The sequence below is a fragment of the Centruroides vittatus genome, unplaced genomic scaffold (genome assembly GCF_030686945.1).
Source record: "Centruroides vittatus isolate TY-2023 unplaced genomic scaffold, ASM3068694v2 contig_150, whole genome shotgun sequence".
Taxonomy (NCBI): Eukaryota; Metazoa; Arthropoda; class Arachnida; order Scorpiones; family Buthidae; genus Centruroides; species Centruroides vittatus.
The window spans coordinates 1,064,391-1,083,402 of NW_027120928.1; the positions used below are offsets into that span (position 1 = coordinate 1,064,391).

General features: G+C 31.3%; 1 protein-coding gene across 3 annotated transcripts in view; it reads right to left on the minus strand.

Moving 5' to 3' along the window:
- The window catches only part of Scm (Polycomb protein Scm), a 117,393-nt gene that overhangs the window by 46,131 nt on the left and 52,250 nt on the right, over positions 1-19,012 (minus strand). For 2 of the 3 annotated variants that reach the window (XM_067262617.1, XM_067262619.1), the window contains exons 4-8: positions 12,422-12,611; positions 7,583-7,653; positions 3,852-4,175; positions 3,523-3,772; positions 522-827 (exon numbers count right to left, since the gene is read on the minus strand). In XM_067262617.1, the coding sequence (XP_067118718.1) occupies positions 522-827; positions 3,523-3,772; positions 3,852-4,175; positions 7,583-7,653; positions 12,422-12,611 (1,141 nt within the window). The remainder of the gene's footprint in view (positions 1-521; positions 828-3,522; positions 3,773-3,851; positions 4,176-7,582; positions 7,654-12,421; positions 12,612-19,012) is intronic. The other variant, XM_067262618.1, reaches the window with a different exon arrangement.

A 19,012-nucleotide genomic window follows, 5' to 3' on the forward strand; every position in this document is an offset into this window, starting at 1 on the left:
CTCTTGTATTACTGATGAATTTTTAGTTACCGTATTTTACGGACTATAAGACGCACTTTTTTCTTCGAAAAATTGCCTCCAAAATTCAGGAGTGTCTTATAGTCCGTAGCCTCCTATAGGTATTTTTTTTAAAAATTGCTTAAAAATTAAGGTGCGTCTTATAGTCCGTGGCGCCTTACAGTCCATAAAATACGGTATATATTAAATTGTTAATATTGTTAGTATTAAATTAAACTTGTTCTCAGTAATACAAAAATAAAAATACGTTCTTTTAAAAAGTGTATGTTAATTATTGGTAAATTTTAAATTATGATAATTGTAATTTTTACAATATCTCAGTTCAATAGCATAATTTAATAATTCATTGAACACTTCACATAAGTTTATTATTGTAAAAATTTACACTAAAATTTATTTTTACTTAAATCAGAGAAATTAAGAAACTAATTAATAATGTAAGGATTAACTATATTGCTTGTAAAAAACTCATTTAATTATTAGAAATAATGATATATTCTCACCTGTAGGAGTTTGTTTTGCAATGGAACTAGTATCTGGTTCAGTAATTAAAACATTTGGAGATCTTGGAGGTTTAATTTTATTTTCAGGATTTCCAATTTCTTCACTTTCAACAGTTGTTGTACTTGAGGCATTTGTCTGTTGTGATGGCTTTTCTGGATTTGAATTACTAGATGTTTTAGCACGAGTACTACTGCTAGGACTTTGACTCAGACGAGGAGAAGGAACTCGAGCTGGAGGTGGTGGTGGTACTGGCGGTGTAAGAGGTGGTGGATTGACCTTTACTTTATATTTTCCAGTTGTCCAAACTAAATCATATAAAATCAAATTTTTAAAATGAACATCTTGAAAATGAATGAAAATGTACACAACAAATAAGGAGTCCCTTACATCCTTTTCATTCCAAAAGCACTGCAGATATATGAATTTTGTTAATGTAGTTACATAGCACATCATACATGAAGAATCAGATTGGACCTTTTTTGCACCTATCCAATTCTCTTTGATGATGTACTATGTAATGACATTAACAAAATTAATACATCTTCAGTACTTTTGGAATCAAAGAGTGCAAGGGACTTTTGACTCACCCTTTGTGTATATTTTCAATAATTTATATCAGGGATGGCCAACACGTAGACCGTGGTCAACCGGTCGACCGCAAAGGTTTTGAATGTAGCCCGCAAAGCTAAAGTTGAACAATTTGCTTTCACTTAAATTAATGTTTAAAAATCTTAATTTGATAATTTATTCTTACAATAATAGACTGTCTGTGCAACGTACCCATACTGTTTGTATTTATCCCAATGAACAATGCAAATGAATGTTAACTTAAATTAACTGTAGTCACAACACATGCGCATATAAATGGCAATCGCATAAAATGGCGCAAAATCATGTGTCAGACAGTAACTAGACAGCCCCTGGCTTCAATCAACTTGTTACTCCTTGTTTGTGCACTTGTATTTACTTTCAATTTTAGTTTTTTTATTTATTCATTCAGCAAACAGAAGCAGGTATGTTAGTTTATTAATTATTGTTTTAAATGTTATTAGTATTTAACTCTATTATTTTAGAATGAATAAACCAAGTACAGGCCGGAAAAAAATAAAAAGTTATCATTATTTATTATTTATTAAAATATCTATGAAAAATCCTAAAATTGTTTGCCCATATTCATAGTCGCCCGCAGACTATATTTTATTTTACTGAAAAAGTAGCCCCTAAGGGATAAAAGTTTGGCCACACCTGATTTATATAATATAAAATTAATTTAAAAACAGGATTGAAGGCATTTTCAATTTCAAAATTATAATTAAAACTCAAATTATACATCTATAAACATATCAAAGCCCAATGTTTTTAATAATACCAGTAAGTCAAACAATTGATGTATTGAGTCAGACTACTTTACTGCTACAATTAATAATTTAATTCTAAGTAATAAGAGATGGTACATAACGCCAACTTCTAGTACCAAGTTACTTAGAATTTAATTATTAATAGTAGTGGTAAAGTAGCCTGATCAATATGGCAATCATTTGGCTCATTATTAAAATTCAAATTACTCTCAAAAATACTTTTTTTAATTAAGTATAATATATAGTTTTTATAAAATTATACAAGATTTTTTTCTTTTATATTTTTAATATTAGATATAATGATACAACACTTATGATCATAATTCATTTGAAAACAAATAAGTAGAGAAAGACAGTTTCTGGCTATTTTCAAGGAAAAGTCATGTTCCTAGTTTGTTTTTAACTCTTCATAAGCTTTGCATTTATGATTTTATAATTCATATTTCCATTACAAAATAAACAATGTTAAAGCAGTTCATTTCAGTTTTAATTTCTGTAAAAATGTCATGAAAATCAATAATTAATAATAGTAAATACATTGTAAATATTAATAAAAAATACTCAAATTAACAGATATCAAATTTAATGGACTTCAAATGAACAAAATTCTATATTCTCTAGGTTAGCATTTCTTTGTTATTTTCAGTAATGAAATGGATTTTAAATCATTTTATTCTTGTTTTGTGTAATTTATTTTTATTTATTGTAATTTTCTATTAACTGGATACATAATATATTTAGTAAAATTTGTAGCTTTTTATATAAATAAGAAGGGCATTCAAAAAATTTCCAAAAAATTTAAATAAAAAGTCAGAAAATTGAATTTAGTGCTTTATTTTTTAACATATATTCATTTAAGTTAAAACATTATAATTTTAATATATATATTTATATTATAACTAATGGCAATATTTATAATTGTGATCGTAAAATATCATTATGTCATTAGTTATATAAACACTAGAGCATAAATAAATGGCTGTCAACAGCTAGCTATTTGTTTATGCTATTTTAATGTTATATAGTATATATATTTTTAGATGTAAATTGTATCATTGTATCAGTCATATAATATGGTTGTATCTGACCAATAAGTTCCTAACTGATGAGGGCTGCAACAAGGTATTTCAAGTTAATATGCATTTTTAGTAGGTCAGAATAGTCAAATATTTATTTAATAAATTAGCTTTATAAAAATTTTAATATGAGATAACCCCTTATACATAACTATTATTAATAGTAAAAGATTGTATTTGCTTTAAATTGTCAGATTTTAAATGATTCAATTTTACAATGATTTTTTACTTATCTAATGTCAAATCTTCCTAGAGTTTTAAACTCCTTCAGAAACAATAAATTTTAATTTTATTTTTAATTTGTTTCAATATCTATTTTTCAGTTGTAACTATTGTAACTTATTATACTTATTACTTACAGTAATAAGATCATTTTTGAATTTTCAAAATGTTCAAAAAAGTTTAAAAGAAATAAAATTATAAATAAAAAATTATGCATGATACAATTGAATAAAAGTTTTTCTTTTCCTGTAAAAAAGAGTAAAATAGCTGCTTTTAACTAAAATACATAAAATAAAAAAATTTATGAATTCAATATTAAAAAATAAAAAATGATTCATATTTACCTTTACCTTTATTCCCTGGAGGTTGCAAAGGATGTCCACTAGCTTTACACCATCCAACAGGAAATATATCTCGAGAATTAAAAGGGCACCAATAATCAAATGCTCCTCTCCATCCATCAAAAGTTACAAATATCATTTCATCTTTTATAGCACCTACAGTTGCAGGACATATTAAATGAGGATTTTTTCGATCTAAAGCTTCAAGCTTCATTCCAACTTTAAAATCATTACTTTTTGGTGCTGGAGGTTCCTATTAAAACAAATTTCATGCTTAATAAAATATGAAGAAATAAAATTATTATTGCTTATATTTAGTAACAATCTTAAACCTTTTTAAATATTTTTGCTGGTGCAATTTCAGCTCCATTTAAAGTTTTTAAAAGAAACATCGGCCAAGATGATGCATTCATTCTAAAACCAAGAGGTGGTTGAAGCATTCCTCCATTTTTTTCACAATATCCAATTGGATGAATTTCTGATGAGTCCACTAATCTCCAGAAATCATTTTTATTATCACCTCCATCTAACCTTAGTCTCAGTCTTGGTCCTTGTATACCAACTACAGTAGCAATACATGTTGAAGTAACATTCCTTGGATCCAAAGCTTCTAATTTCATTCCAATTTTAAATTCATTTGGTTGAGGAACGGGATACTAAGAAGACATTAATATTAATTAAATATTATTTATTTATGAATTTTATTATTTATTACTCAATTTATTATTTAATTATGATTATTAGTAAACCTTTTTGCTAAGTATTTAGTCTTTATATGCACATATATTCAAGACTGAAATACAGTAGAACTCTGATTATCTCAGGTAATGTGAACCAATGCTTAGATAGCAGAAAACTCAAATTAAATACCGTATTTTATGGACTATAAGACGCACCTTGATTTTTAAACAATTTTTTTTAAAATACCTATAAGACGCACCTGAATTTTGGAGGCAATTTTTCGAAGAAAAAAGTGCATCCTATAGTCTGTAAAATACGGTAGATGGCCATGACCATTTCAGAAAAATCACTAATACAGTAAGACCCCGCTTAACGCTAATTCAATATAATGCGGTCTGCTTGATGCCTAAAAAACACTCAAAATTTCACTGATTCATATATAATGTGATTATTCCCAAACACAAACCAATCAGCAAAAGGTGGCAATTCGCCGTAGCACTGTACTTCCCTTAAATCTATGTTTGTTTTGTTCAATTTTGGAAAAAATATATCATGGATGCCATAGGAAATACCAACTTCTCTTGGCAAGAATTAACTGATAAATGCATGAACGGAGTGTGGAAGAAGTTATGGCTGGAGGTATCCAAGAATTCTCATTGAGAAGAGTCTATCACTGTATTGTTAGGTTGACAAAATTGTCAACTTAATCGATACAGGAGATGTGGACAAGCAAGATATTGGGGAGTTACTGCAGGTTTCTGGTAAGAGCTTACCAACAATGACTTCAAGAACTGGCAGAACAAGGAATTCATGTAGAACTGGAAAATAGAGATTCTGAAGACGAAGAACCCAAAGAACTTGCTACAGATTTCCTTAGGAAAAGTTTGGCAATGATAACCAAAATCATTGATCAAACTATAGCGAATGATCCAGATTTTGATAGGAGTGCCAAAGCAAAACAAGGCATTTTGGATATGCATCTTCTGCTACCGACATTTGCTTAAGGAAAGAAAAAGAAAGCGACCAATGAAACTACAGGACTTCATCGCAAAAAGCAAGAATTTCAGAAGAGCCAGGACCTTCTTCACAAAAAATTAACTTTACATTTCTGTGCACATGTTTATGTGTTATTTAACATATATTATTATGCAAAAATTTATATAAAAATAACTAAAAATTATAGTAAAATTGCTTAGTTTTTGGTTGTGTGTTCCCCTATCCCTATTTACTCTATGTTAAAATGGTCTTGTTTAACGCTGTTTCACTTAGCACTTTGTCGTCTGGAAATGCATCTTCCGCGTTAAGCGGGGTCTTACTGTATAATGATTTATATTGTATCATTTTAGAGAATTTCATTCGTAAACTTGCTGATCAGGGACCAACAGGTCCAAAACACAACAACATTGTATAATGTGTTCAGGTGAAAAATAAAGATTGTTTATTCTGATTTGTTTTCTTAATTTGCAGAATCAGTCCTACAGTATAATAAATAAGTCCTAGTAGACAATTAAATTATAAAAACTATAAGTTAAGGACACAAAGGCATAAAACTTGTTATACTGCATCACTTTTAATCCTCTATTTTTACTGGATTTAATCATATGTAAGAACAACAGTTTTTAAATACCATTTATTATATAATAAATAAAATAGTTTTAGGAATTGAAATGTGTATTACCATAAGTTACATTTTGATATGACTAGTTTGTCTGATGTTGAAGTTAAATAATAAAAGGTAACAGAAACAAATCATTTTGTATATTATTTCATGCATGTTACTATTTTAAACTTTCTTTAAAAAGTCCTTTAGAGTTTTTTGTTTTATGGTAATACCTTCCTTCTTTGCTGCAATGTTTTGAAGTCATCTCAGCATCAGTCACTCATTTGGTACAGTTAACATTAAAAGTACTACAGTATTTATGAGCTCACATGACAAAGTTTTTATGAATTGTAATTAAAGTAATGCATTCACTTGAAAATTGCCTCAGATAATGCAGGACACCTCAGTTAATTGGGTTCTACTGTATATTTTTTATTTCTGTATGAAGTGCCATGACAATAAATTTAAACATTATTTTTGTATTTGATGTGATACGTCTTTTAACTGGTAACTTAAAATATGACTAATTGTGCTTATATGAATTTCTGTTCACAATTTTCACATTTCACTTTAGTGCAAGTGTGAAGTTCCAGAGTCCAAACCTCCTGTTGCAGGCACAAAGAAAAAATTTTAATACTGAAAGGAAATCTAACACAAAGCAATGTAAATGTAAATGATTTGCCAAGTGCACGTGCTAATATCTACATCTATGTCAGATTAGAGAGTTTGAACTTTGATTCTGACACTCATATCAAAGTGACAGAATTTAATTGAATCAGGGAAACTGAACAGTAAATGATTAATGAACAGTAGAGTTTAATGAAAGAAAAACGTTGTGTTGTAGTTAAAATTCCTAGATGTCAGAATGAAAACTATAATAATCTAAATTATGAATGCAGATTTCGAAGTTCCATCAACAGTTCCATCATCCAGTAAGAGTCGAAATATGATGTCAATTGAATACCAAAAATCGTTGTGACTTAAACCAATCTTATTGCCATCCAGAAACAGAGAAGGAGACCAAATGAAAAGCAATGAGAGGAAATCAAGACCAACTGAAGCATGGAAGCATGGAATTTGAAGATAAACTCCTTTAAAAACCTTGAATTTCAAGGACAAGCAGCAGATTTTCCTCTCTCAAGTTCATGAAGTAATCCTATGCACCCCTTTTTCTGTGTTTGTGTCTACTATCATCATTGTCGTCATCAAAGTGCTGTTACATCTGTCTTCACTGAACTGCAGGCGATGATGCCTGCGATTCAGTGAAGACGGATGCAAGCTATCCTCACGCTAACCATTACCCATCCCGTTTCTGAACCTGATCATGACACTGTCCCAAAGCTGTTGCCACATTAAGGGACTTTGTTGAAGGTGAACTGAATTCTTCACATCATAGTTTGAGTGGAGTATCCTTTGTACTAAATTTCAAGCTACCAGTTTATTTCCAAATAAATGGGATTCATCTGTAATGATACTTTGCCTCAGTATGTCCACCATATCATCCACATACAAAACCCTATCCCACATTCATCTTGACTTGAGCCAAACTGTCTCTCTCTTCCCCTAGTCAACAAACCTCACACAATGGAAAAATATTTTAAAACATTTAGTATATCAAATTAAACTCAACAGTCTAATAACAATTAAATTCTGAAAAACCAATGTGTTTTAAAACATATTTTCATTGAATCAGATTAAATAAAAAGTAAAATATATTAAGACTGATGATTTAAAAGTTTAAATGCAAAGTGATGTTAAATAAACATTAACTCTATTTCTCACCTGTTTAAAACATGAAGCAGGTGCTGAAATGGAATTGGTCTCCTTTATATATTCATCCCAATCAAAATATCCTAAGTAAATATTTTTATGTTAATACAATTTACAGAATAACAATTATCAAATTACAAAATCACAATAAAATTGTTTCATTCAAGGGTAAAGAATGTTAATTCCACAAATATTTTTTAAACCACTATGATGATTTTTTTAAATTTCTCAAAAAAACAGTTAATTATACTAGATTTTAACATATTACTAACCTATCAAATAAAAATCTGTGATAAAATAATGTTTCTCTAAAGTACATTTAATACCTATTTGTTTTAAGTTTTTTTAAAACTCTTTCTGTCCTATGGGCACTAAGAGGGCCTTTTTTTTAGCAAGCCCATTATGAGTTTAGCTAAGCCCACAATGGGGTACCAAGTGATGAAGATGGAGCCCAACATATCGGGACAGAACACCCCTGAAAAATTTCTGAGGTTTCTTGACCTGTCTCAATTTGATCCTGGGCCCCAGAGCAGTAAGCTGTCACCTTAATTGCTTGGCTATCCACCTGTCAATCTATTTTAAGATGTAAATGCAGAAAATAAACACTGTTCCCTAATTATAATGCAATTTTTCAGGAAAAGGCTCCAACTTGCATTATAAATAATGTTTTAAAAAATTTTATAATAAATTTGAGAAAAATTTATTAATTTTTTGGTAAACTAATAAATACTCTGTCTAATCTTATCAAGAATAAACTTTGTTGTAAGTAAAATATTTTTGAACAAAAAAAAACTGAAATAAAATAAAATAGCCTATAGATTCTGCCATTTTAAAAAACAATTATTTATTGTGACATCATCACAATACCAGACTGCAATTTTTAATCATATTTTTAAAAATTTATGTAATTTAAAATATATGCTCTCCACCTCAAATTAGTAATGTCTTGTCCCTGTACATCATACTTTTCATGTTAGCAATAGAGTCATGCCAGTCATCTATCTAACTCCTTTCATGGGAAAATTTTTGAATTGAAATAATGTGACCTCCAGTTTGCATCCGAAGTTCATATATAATTAATTGGGGCTTCCTGTCCCTAAGGTTTCCATATCTGATCTTGTCTTTCATGTATCTAACTCCATTCTTGAGATTAAGGAAAGACAAACAGACAGCCAAAGGTGGAAATTTATAGCAATTTTTTCAAATTGCAGCCCAATAATCATCAAAGAACCTGTGTGACATGAGTTTGATGTATTTAATAGACATTTAAGTTATCAGTGGCCATACAACTATAAATTACAGTAAAAGTGGCTGATCACAACTAAAATACTTAATGTTCATATATACTTATACAGATATTTTCCAAATATCACCTATGTTTATGAACAATATACTGCAATATATCAACATAAAATAGATCTGCTAAAACCTACAAAGAAAGATATATAACATAGTAAAACCTGTGTAAACCAGACTTGTACATTATTGAATATTTTTTCCTGTTTGGCAGGTTTCTGTTTTATTAAGTTTCCATTTTGGACAGGTTTTACTGTATATCCAAAACAAATGGCATTATAATCAGGGAGTGATCTATATTTCAAAAATAAACTTAAAAACTCACGCCACGATTTAAATGACTTTTGGAAAAAAATTCACTGAGTTTGGCGTTAAAATAGTTCCTTTTGTACTAACACAAGCACTTTTGACGAATTTATAATTGTCATCCTCAGGTGTAAAGAACGATTTTAATGGAATGAATGTGCAGAATGTTCCAAGAAGAACAGAATTTTTAAATTCAAAACAGGTGTTGGGAATTCCGTTACAAACGTGCAATAGTTTTTGACATGTTTGAATTCTTAAATCTATGGTGCGAGCGGTGCAGACGTGGAATTGACACCGCAATGGCGATACGATGTTAGGTGCATTTCTTTGTTTAAACATCGATACAATGCTACCCACACCCCGGGTAGATCAAGAACTCGTCAAAAGTGCTTGTGTTAGTACAAAAGGAACTATTTTAACTCCAAACTCAGCGAATTTTCTTCCAGAAGTCATTTAAACCGTGGCATGAGTTTTTAAGTTTATTTTTGCTTAAAGATGAAAACTGAAAAAAAGCTTTTCTTTTTATTGCTGAAGCAAGTGAAGCTGTGGCAAAAATTACTCGCCCAACTGCAATTTCTTTTGATGTGCAGAAAAAACAGGTAGTACTGAAGAGCATACAACTCAAACGCAAGGCATTCCCGGTGTACCTACGAGGGATGATTCCGAAGGTAGAAAAATCTTTCTTAGCTAAGCTAATCAGGAACAAACGCAAGTGCCTCGCGGAAGCAGAACAACAAATGTATGAGACATCTAAAATTCTCTAAAACGTGTGACCCTTCCATGCTATATGTTCAATTAGGAAAAATACAGAGCATAGCATCCAATTCTATGCAGGCGATAAAAAAGAAATTGAGCAAAAAAAACTCCAATGGTTAATGTGCTCATCACACACACAAAAAAGGGTGGTAACAACCACTCCATATTACAATTATGCGGAAAAGGATGTGCCAGTCGAAGTGCACAACGTCCTACAAAGGGGACCCAAGTACATTTTCTCCCCCAACAACACCGACCTCAACTGGTTAGTGCCAGCTGCATTAGCAGCATTGAAGTCCTGCCAGACAGCAGCCACATACCCACAAATGGAAATAGAAATCGTCACGAAACTTGCGGCAGCGAAACAAGTATCTTGTGCGCCTAAGCGTTACGTGAACCAAAAAGCAGTAACGCAATTCCTAGCTAGGAATGACTTAAGGCTATTGATTTCTGACAGGAACAAATGATTCATTCTGTGCAGGGAGGATGATTTTATCATTAGAGCCAATGAGTTCCTATCGCAATCACATTCGCAGGTAATAAACGATGACCCGATGCCAACAGTACTGTGAAGGACAAAGAAAATAATAGCATTACCAGGAATGCCCCAACCCTAACTGGGTGCCTTGATCCTCCCACAAATGTAGCATGCCCTAGGCTATTTTTCCAACCAAAAACACACAAAGCAAACTGGCTGTTACATCCACTGGTAAACAAGAGATTGCATCCTACATATTTCCTAGAAAAGGAGCTCGCAAAGTTTTTGCGTGAACTTCTTCCGGATTCACCATATGTCTGTCGCTGCCAAGTCCACCATTGTTTCCAGCATAAGTAGAACGCATGAATGCTCCTACACTTTCTACAAATTGGATGTGGTGTCCTTATACCCATCTGTGCCTGTTTTCGAAGCCATAATGCTTGCCAGTTCCTTGATCATCAGAAAAGGATTTAATATACAACAGGTGCTAGACATAGATGACACCCTAACTTTCATCACCAAGCACAACTACTTCCTTTTCAACAAGAACGTCTACTTGCAGAAGCAAGGAATTCCTATGGGCTCCCCACTATCTGCAGTCTTAGCTGAGCTCGTTATGAGAGAAATCGAATGTAGAGTTTTCTACTCCCCTCTTGTCATCAGTTATCTGTCACTATACCTACGCTATGTTGACGATATCTTAATAATATCGAAGAATACAGAGGAGGAATTTTTCAAGTTTGTGCAGCAACTATCAAGCATATACCCAACTATCAGTTTCACTTGGGAGAAAGAACAGGATGAATCAATAACATTCTTGGATTTGTGCATACGAGAAAGTCGGTTGAGGGGCCGCAATTCGCAGTTAATCACAAATCTAACATGTTACCGTATTTTATCCCAGCATATGCTTTCCAACTGTTGCGGTATATCAATGCTGCCATTGCTGCACTTGTTAGAAGGGCACTATTGCTTCCGTTGATGCAGCTAGCAGCAAAAATCGAATTAGACATCGTCAGAGTGGCAGTATCTCATGCTGGATTCGCATGTGGCAAATATGATCATGTACTCCGCAGGGTAAAGGAGTCCCTATTCCCACATACCGTGCTGCACAGAAAAGAAAAAACATCCATGATCCAGACTTTGTTGCCATATCTCAGACCACCTTCTATACGCATCAGCCGCATCTTTCAGTGGTACAACTTCATTTTACCCATAACCCCTCTACCAAATCTATGTAGGTGCATCTGTAATGATCGTGATAAGCTAACCACGTTACAAAAATCAGGAGTTTATGCAATACACCTAGAAAATCCAGCAACGGGAGCTATCACAAGATATATAGGAGTAACAACAAGAATGCTCTCCTCCCACTTCGCAGAGCATTATGATGATGTAGCCAAGGAAAAACATACTATAGAGCTCACTAAAAAAGTTCTCGAGCAAGGCTACAACCCGCTGTGGTCCAGAACAGAAATACTAAAATGCTGCAACAATCGAAGGCTTGTGTTCATCTGGAAAGCGCTGCTCATAGCCACTACGGAAGAATGCAATGTTCCCACCCTTGATCTACCCGGGGTGTGGGTAGCATTGTATCAACGTTTAAACAACGAAACGCGCCTAACATTGTATTGCCATTGCAGATTTAAGAATTCAAACATGTCAAAAACTATTGCACGTTCGTAACAGAATTACCGACACCTGTTTTGAATTTAAAAATTCTGTTCTTCTTGGAACATTCTGCACATTCGTTCCATTAAAATCATTCTTTTCACCTGAGGATGACGATTATAAACTCATCAAATTCTTGTGTTAATACAAAAGGAACTATTTTGATGCTGAACTCAGCGAATTTTCTTCCAGAAGTGATCTATATTTCTCCATAAATTTCTAATATTAATGTTATAATAAGTATTTAATTTCATACATAAATTAAAACTTGTCTAATTAAAAACAAAGAATACCATAAATGTATTTAATTTTAAACAATTATTATAAAAATAAAATTCAATAACCTGTGCTTTCATACTGATATGGAGTGCCATTAGATTGTTTCCCTCTAGGCTTTTCAGGATAAGTTACAACTCCTTCCTTTAACTGATACTTTTGAAAACATTCTGTACTACAGAGTTCTTTTATCTGACCATGCTCTTCTATTTGTACTGGAGATCCTTCTATACTTGTTCCACAAATAGCACAAGTACTCTGAAATATCATTATTACTTATTAGATAATATAAAATATATATTTATTATTGATTTATATACAATATAATGGTTTTATAATATTTTATAGATTCTTGTGTTCTTGCAACTGCTAAGTTTTCTGATTAAATTGCAAAGTACTCAGAAATAAGATAGTAATTATTAAAAATCCAAAAATTTATGTTGTGTTCAATCATAAAATATTTATCCAATTATTACTTAATCCATTAATAAACAAACTTCTTAATTCAATTTTGTAATAATTCAATACAAAGAAAACGAGCGATTATTTATTGCAAGATCATCACAATGCTGAGCTGAAATTTTTAATCGTATTTTTAATCACAGATATATTTTATTTCATTTAAAATATATCTATCTCAAATTAGTAGAGGCTTGCCCCTGTACATCACAGTTTTCCTTTAACGATAGACTCGTGCTGATCATCTATTAACTGCTTTCAGGGGAAACCTTTTGAATTGAAATAACATGACTTCTGGTTTAAAGGAAGTCAATTGGAGCCTCCTGCCCCTAAGGATTCCATATCTGTCTCAGATTTCCTGTATCTAATTCCATTCTCAAGATTAAAGAAAGACAGATGAACGAACGGATGACAGTGGAAATTTATAGGCCTACAATGTTTTTCAAATTGCAGCACAAAAACTCATTTGAAAATCTTGGTAATGCTATAAAAATAATGTACAATGTATTAATTCATATAAGTAATGTAAACCAATTTTTATTTATTTTATTATCACAAAACAATATAAAAGCTTAATTCATCCAATACAACCTTAATTACTCCAGTTAATCACGTTCATAAATCTTCAAACGTTAAAAAGCTTAAAAACGAATAATTGAACTATACAAAAATATTTTCCTTTGAGTTGCTCATTGGTACATATAGGGATGTCCCAATACTGTCGATACTTATACTGTATCAATACTTTTCCCTGGGTATCAGATCTGGAATCTCTACATTTTTTAAAGACATGTTTCCAAAACTAGATTTGGAAGCTGAGTCAGAAATTGAAATGGAAGTGCTTATTCTGTCCTTTCTTAATTCGTAAACCAAGTGATTTTGGTACAGATCTTCTATTCTGAATTTCAGTTGTCTAGAACCATAACAAACCAAGTATGCTAGCATTTGATGTATTTTTTCTTAGTTTCTTTCTAATATAAATGCATTTCAAATCACACCATCACACTATTCACACTGCACATTTTAAGCAGGATTAAGTTAAGTCGCATTGCCAAAAACAAGATTAACTACTTGTTCACACTAGGTAATTAAAGCAAATTATTTGCTTAGCCCTCAAGTGGGTGTACTCATTATTACATTTTAAATAAAATCAAACTTTTGCTTATTTTTGATAAATCATCATAAATTAATCAATATTTAGTAATTTAAAATATCAATAACTTATTTAAAATGCATAAGACACTAGTTAGGAATTATTAACATTTATTATCAGTGATGTCGTTGTCATTGGCAGCACAATTCTCTCAATGCTTACCAGTATATCACTTTAGTGACAGAACTGTGATAAGAATGGATTCACAACAGAAATTTATATTATTATTATTATTTAAACTTCTTGTACTGAAGCAGCACATACATGCTAACAGAGAAGAGTATCGTTTGTTCGAACATTTGTACATCTGCTTCCGCCATTATTTTTGAACTAGCGGCGGACCTTGAGGAAAGCTTGAAGCGACTTAAGCTTCTTTGAGAAAGCAATTTAAGCTGAGCTGGTTGTTGGTAGTTAAACTGGTTTAACATTAAGTCAGTTCCATTCATATTTCATACCTTAAGCTGGCTTAAAATATACAGTGTGAATAGGATATTAGTGATTCCTCTTCAATATTACATCTACAATAACACAATAATTTTTAAAAATAAAGATAAATACAATTCAGGTTATTACAAAGTAAAAACATGATTACTTGTGTAATGAACGCATTCTTGAGTAATGTTTAAATGAGTTCATATTCACCTATTAGTGGAATACTTCTGATGTTTACAGTATTTGTATAGTCATACATATTTACGATGACTACTTTGTAAACTTGCAGCCAAATTTTATTACTTTCAAACGAAAAAAATTCGAAAAGCCCGTGCGTTTTTTGCATTTGTATTGAGTTCGAATTTTACAGTTACTTTTAACCGTTTGTTTTGCTTTTTCTTGAGAAAGTTCATTGAACATGAACAAAAACGTTCAAAAGTAATAAAATTTGACTGCAAGTTTACAAGGTTGTTCAAACGTAGTTTACAAGTCAACAAGGTTGTTCAACATTCAAAAGTAATAAAATTTGACTGCAAGTTTACAAGGTACTACATACTAAGTTGCTTAATAATGAATAATATGCAGTCTAGAACGAAGTCATACATATAACTGACACATCTATAAAGTGATATTCAAAGGCTTTGACAATTAACCACTGGTGAAATACTTCTGATGACTCTAGTGCTTATAATCAGACATATATCTAACATATCCACAAGAATTTTCAATAGTATTAACATTTAACTGATGATGATGGTTACATTACTATATATATGTTATTATATGTCCTATTATAACTCATAAGCTTAATAAAAATAATTAATACACTTTATTTATAAAATAAATATTTAGTTAAACATCATGCAGTACTTTTGTTTGTTAATCAGCTTGGACCATCGGTGATGTTTAACATAAACTACAATTTGTATGAATTTGTTTGAACAGACATTAGTAAAATATGAATACAATAAAGATCTTTCAATGTAAAGACACTGTTTTACCTCTTCACCAACAATTTCTTAGTCACTCCTATCCCATGTATGGTAGCCACAAAGCCCATTAACAGGGTGATAGATCTGGGGCTTCTTTTGTGTACTGTACATAATATAAAACATCATATGAGTGTAAACTGAAGTACTGACTGACACATTGACTCCTGAACTAGATTAGGGATTCAATTCCCTGGAGTAAGCAACAAAATATTAATTGGTGCTCTGGGCCAACTCAGTCTTCATTATAATCAGTACAATACCTTCTCAGCAGTAGTTATTTTTACTGTTGAGAAGGTATTGTATTGTAACACCTGGAAGGCAATGTGACAGACTAAACAGCAACAGCTGGCAAGTTTTCCAGTTTTTATACCTGATATCATTACTGGCCAATATTGATGCTTTTGTGGTATTGGGACATTCCGAGATACATATATATGTGCAGTCTGATTACACTCAGGAGATATGTTTATGAAATTTTTCTTATATGCATTCTAACTGTAATTTCCATTCATTTGAATATTCATTTATAGTTTAATGATGTTTTAGAAACATAGGATCTTTCTATTCTTTTGGAATCAGAGTAAAAGAGAGAGAAAAAAATGTTAACATCAAAAATATTCTTAAATGATTTATCTTTCAATAAGTTTGTAATTTTTATTACAAACATTTTTAAATATAAATCATTTATTGAAATTACATATTACTGAAATAGTATGTATTCATCATCAAGTTGATAATTAGTTCCTGTTTATTTCTAACTGGAAATCCAGCAATTATCTTTTTGTTTTGTTTTTTTTTTAAATGAAAGATTCATTTTTATTGTCAACTTAGATTTTATCCTTTGAATTAGCAATAGGATGAATGTTTTCATCAAGCCAAGAACTTCACTAAACAATATATCTTGTAAAAAATTACGTACACAGAACCTTTTACGGTGTGATAACGCATAAATATCAACAAACAAACATTTTTGAACACCTTCTGGGCTCTGCATCAGGTTCCAAACTGTTTCTAGATGGATGTTCAATTACCATTAAATATCAGTTTGATTCGCATGTTGTTTAAATATCAGAAATTGTCAGGAACCACGCATTACACAACCAAGTGCTAGAAATGGTGCACTTAATTTGTTACAATTTGGTACTCCAGTTTAACGCAAATATCTACACATAGGGTAGGGGTCCCCATGGGCAGCCTGGTTTCTGGGGACTTGTGTGAAATGGTTGTGCTGCAGTTGGAGAGCAAGGTCCTCCCCTCAATTCCTCCCCAACATCCAATTGTATAGGATAGGCGTGGCCAACAGTTTTTGCCCCTGGGCCAAATTGGAAAGAAAACTTTATTCACAGGTCGAATGTAATATTAAAATTAAAAAACATTAAATACAAAAATGATTCATTTAAGTAAACAAAATTTTATTATTGAATTTGTTTATAAATAAACGTAAGTACATTTATTTATAAACAAATTAATTTAAAAAGTAATTTTAGTACAACAAATTAACAAAAAAAAAAAAAACTAATGTGACGTGTTGAGGCACTTTGTATCACCTATTATTTTCTTAATATATGGCTCTATACTTGTAGTAGCTATTCTTAACACAGTATCCAAATGTAAATCATTCAATCTTGATCTTGTCGTACTTTTATTTAGATTCATTAAAGAAAAAGTTTGTTCACAAATACAAGTTAAGCTGAAGATTACTAAATATTTCTTGGCAAGTTTTTTTAAATTTCCATATTTTCCATTATTTAATTGCTTATAAAAATTGCACAATTTTTCTTGCTCTTCGCGATATTTCTCAAGTAATAATTCATCACATTGTAAATTAATTATTTTTAATTGTACATCAACAGGAACGTCATCTATATGTACAGAAACTGGATTTCGGATAATAGATAAAGTTTTATCAATTTTCTTAAAGCAATTAGATCGCTGCTCGAAATCTGTCATTAAATTCTTTAACCTTTTCTCTTGAAATATTTAAAGATACGGTCTCTAACATTGGAAAATGATCAAATTTACATTCAGCCAGGTTTCTAGAAAAAAAGGCTAAGCTTCATTTGAAAAGATTTTAACCTTTGTATTAAATCAGGAGCATATAATTTTTTTCCATGTAAACTTATGTTAAATTTGTTAAAATGTGTGAAATATCCAAATGCTAAATCACAAATCCAATTTGGGTCTAATAATTCACGAAAATCCTCATTTTCTTTAAGTGTTAAAAATATTTTTATTTCCTCTTGAAGATCCTACACGTCTTAAAACTTTTCCCAAGCTTAATCAACAGATTTTATTGTAATATAGTACATTTAAATAACTGGTATTTAGTTCTTCAAAAAATGCAATAAATTGCCTGTGTTTTAATCCTTTTTATCGAAGGAAATTCACTAATTTCACAACTATGTTTATAACATGATCAATTTTTAAAATATTTTTCATAATGCATGTTGATGAATAATGCAGTGTTGTAAGGAACTGAGTCCGAACGTTATTTTTATTTTATTATTATTTCTGTTTTATTATCTTTTGTTTGGGGCTTATGTTTATTTAGGACGAAGGTTCCCCACCACTCTCTTGTTAGTAATGAAAAATGAAGATAAAACAACTCACGGAGAAATAAGCGCCGTAGGAAACATCTTGCGCACTTGCGCTGCCCGGCGGAAGTAACAGTCCGCAGAAAAAAAATGGAGGGGGGCGTCCCCACAATCACTAGTAGAGAAATACTTGATAAACTGTCTTAAACATCCCAGAAAATTATGATAAATATTTTGTAAACGGTTTATAAGCTTTGTCGGAAACTTAAAGCTGCCAGAAAAGAAAGTTAATGTTAGCAACTAAGTATGTAAATAAGGGGAGTAACCCAGCTCAAGTGTGACGTCACCTCACAGTATAAAACCCGTACGTTAACCGAAGAAGGAGAGGTGAGTTCCAAACAGAGGTGATTTCCAAATCAAGGCGACTGTGAGAGCGAGGTTAATTCGAAAGCAAAGTATTTTCTGATAGAAGTCCAGATTGATAATTGGACGATCCAAGGTGCTAAAGAGGAGTTCGATTGACGATTTGACGATATCGAAAGGATTGAGGAAATAGTTTCTTTGTATAGTGAGGTGATGGATAGACTTTTAATTAGTAAGAGATTTTGTTCATAGTTGCTAAGTATTTGATTTGTCGAATTTCAAAGGGGAATTACTATTAAGTTAAGCTAAGTTTATTGTCAGGTTGACTTGTTGATTTTCGTTAATAAATTTTGTTTGGAATTATTGATATTTGTACGTAGTACGTTCTAGTTGCTAATTAAATATATTTGAACTTTTGATTTGACTTGATATTTATCGTTGTTATTACTAATTTTTCGGTGCACGCTTAAAAGCCCAGGCCTGGCAAACTAATCTCGAATCCGTGTAAAGTACCCGTTAGGTTAACGGAAGTTTTACTGACCACAATTATAGTCGGTTTCCTAAGATACTAAAAAAAATAGTACTTTACAGTGTATGGGTATAATTTTCTGATTTGGATCAATTTCAGAAATTTTGTCTTCAATTTGTTTTATGAGACCAATATTTTTTCCAATCATATTTGGTGACCCATCTGTTGTTACACTAATTTTTTCCTGTCAATATTGT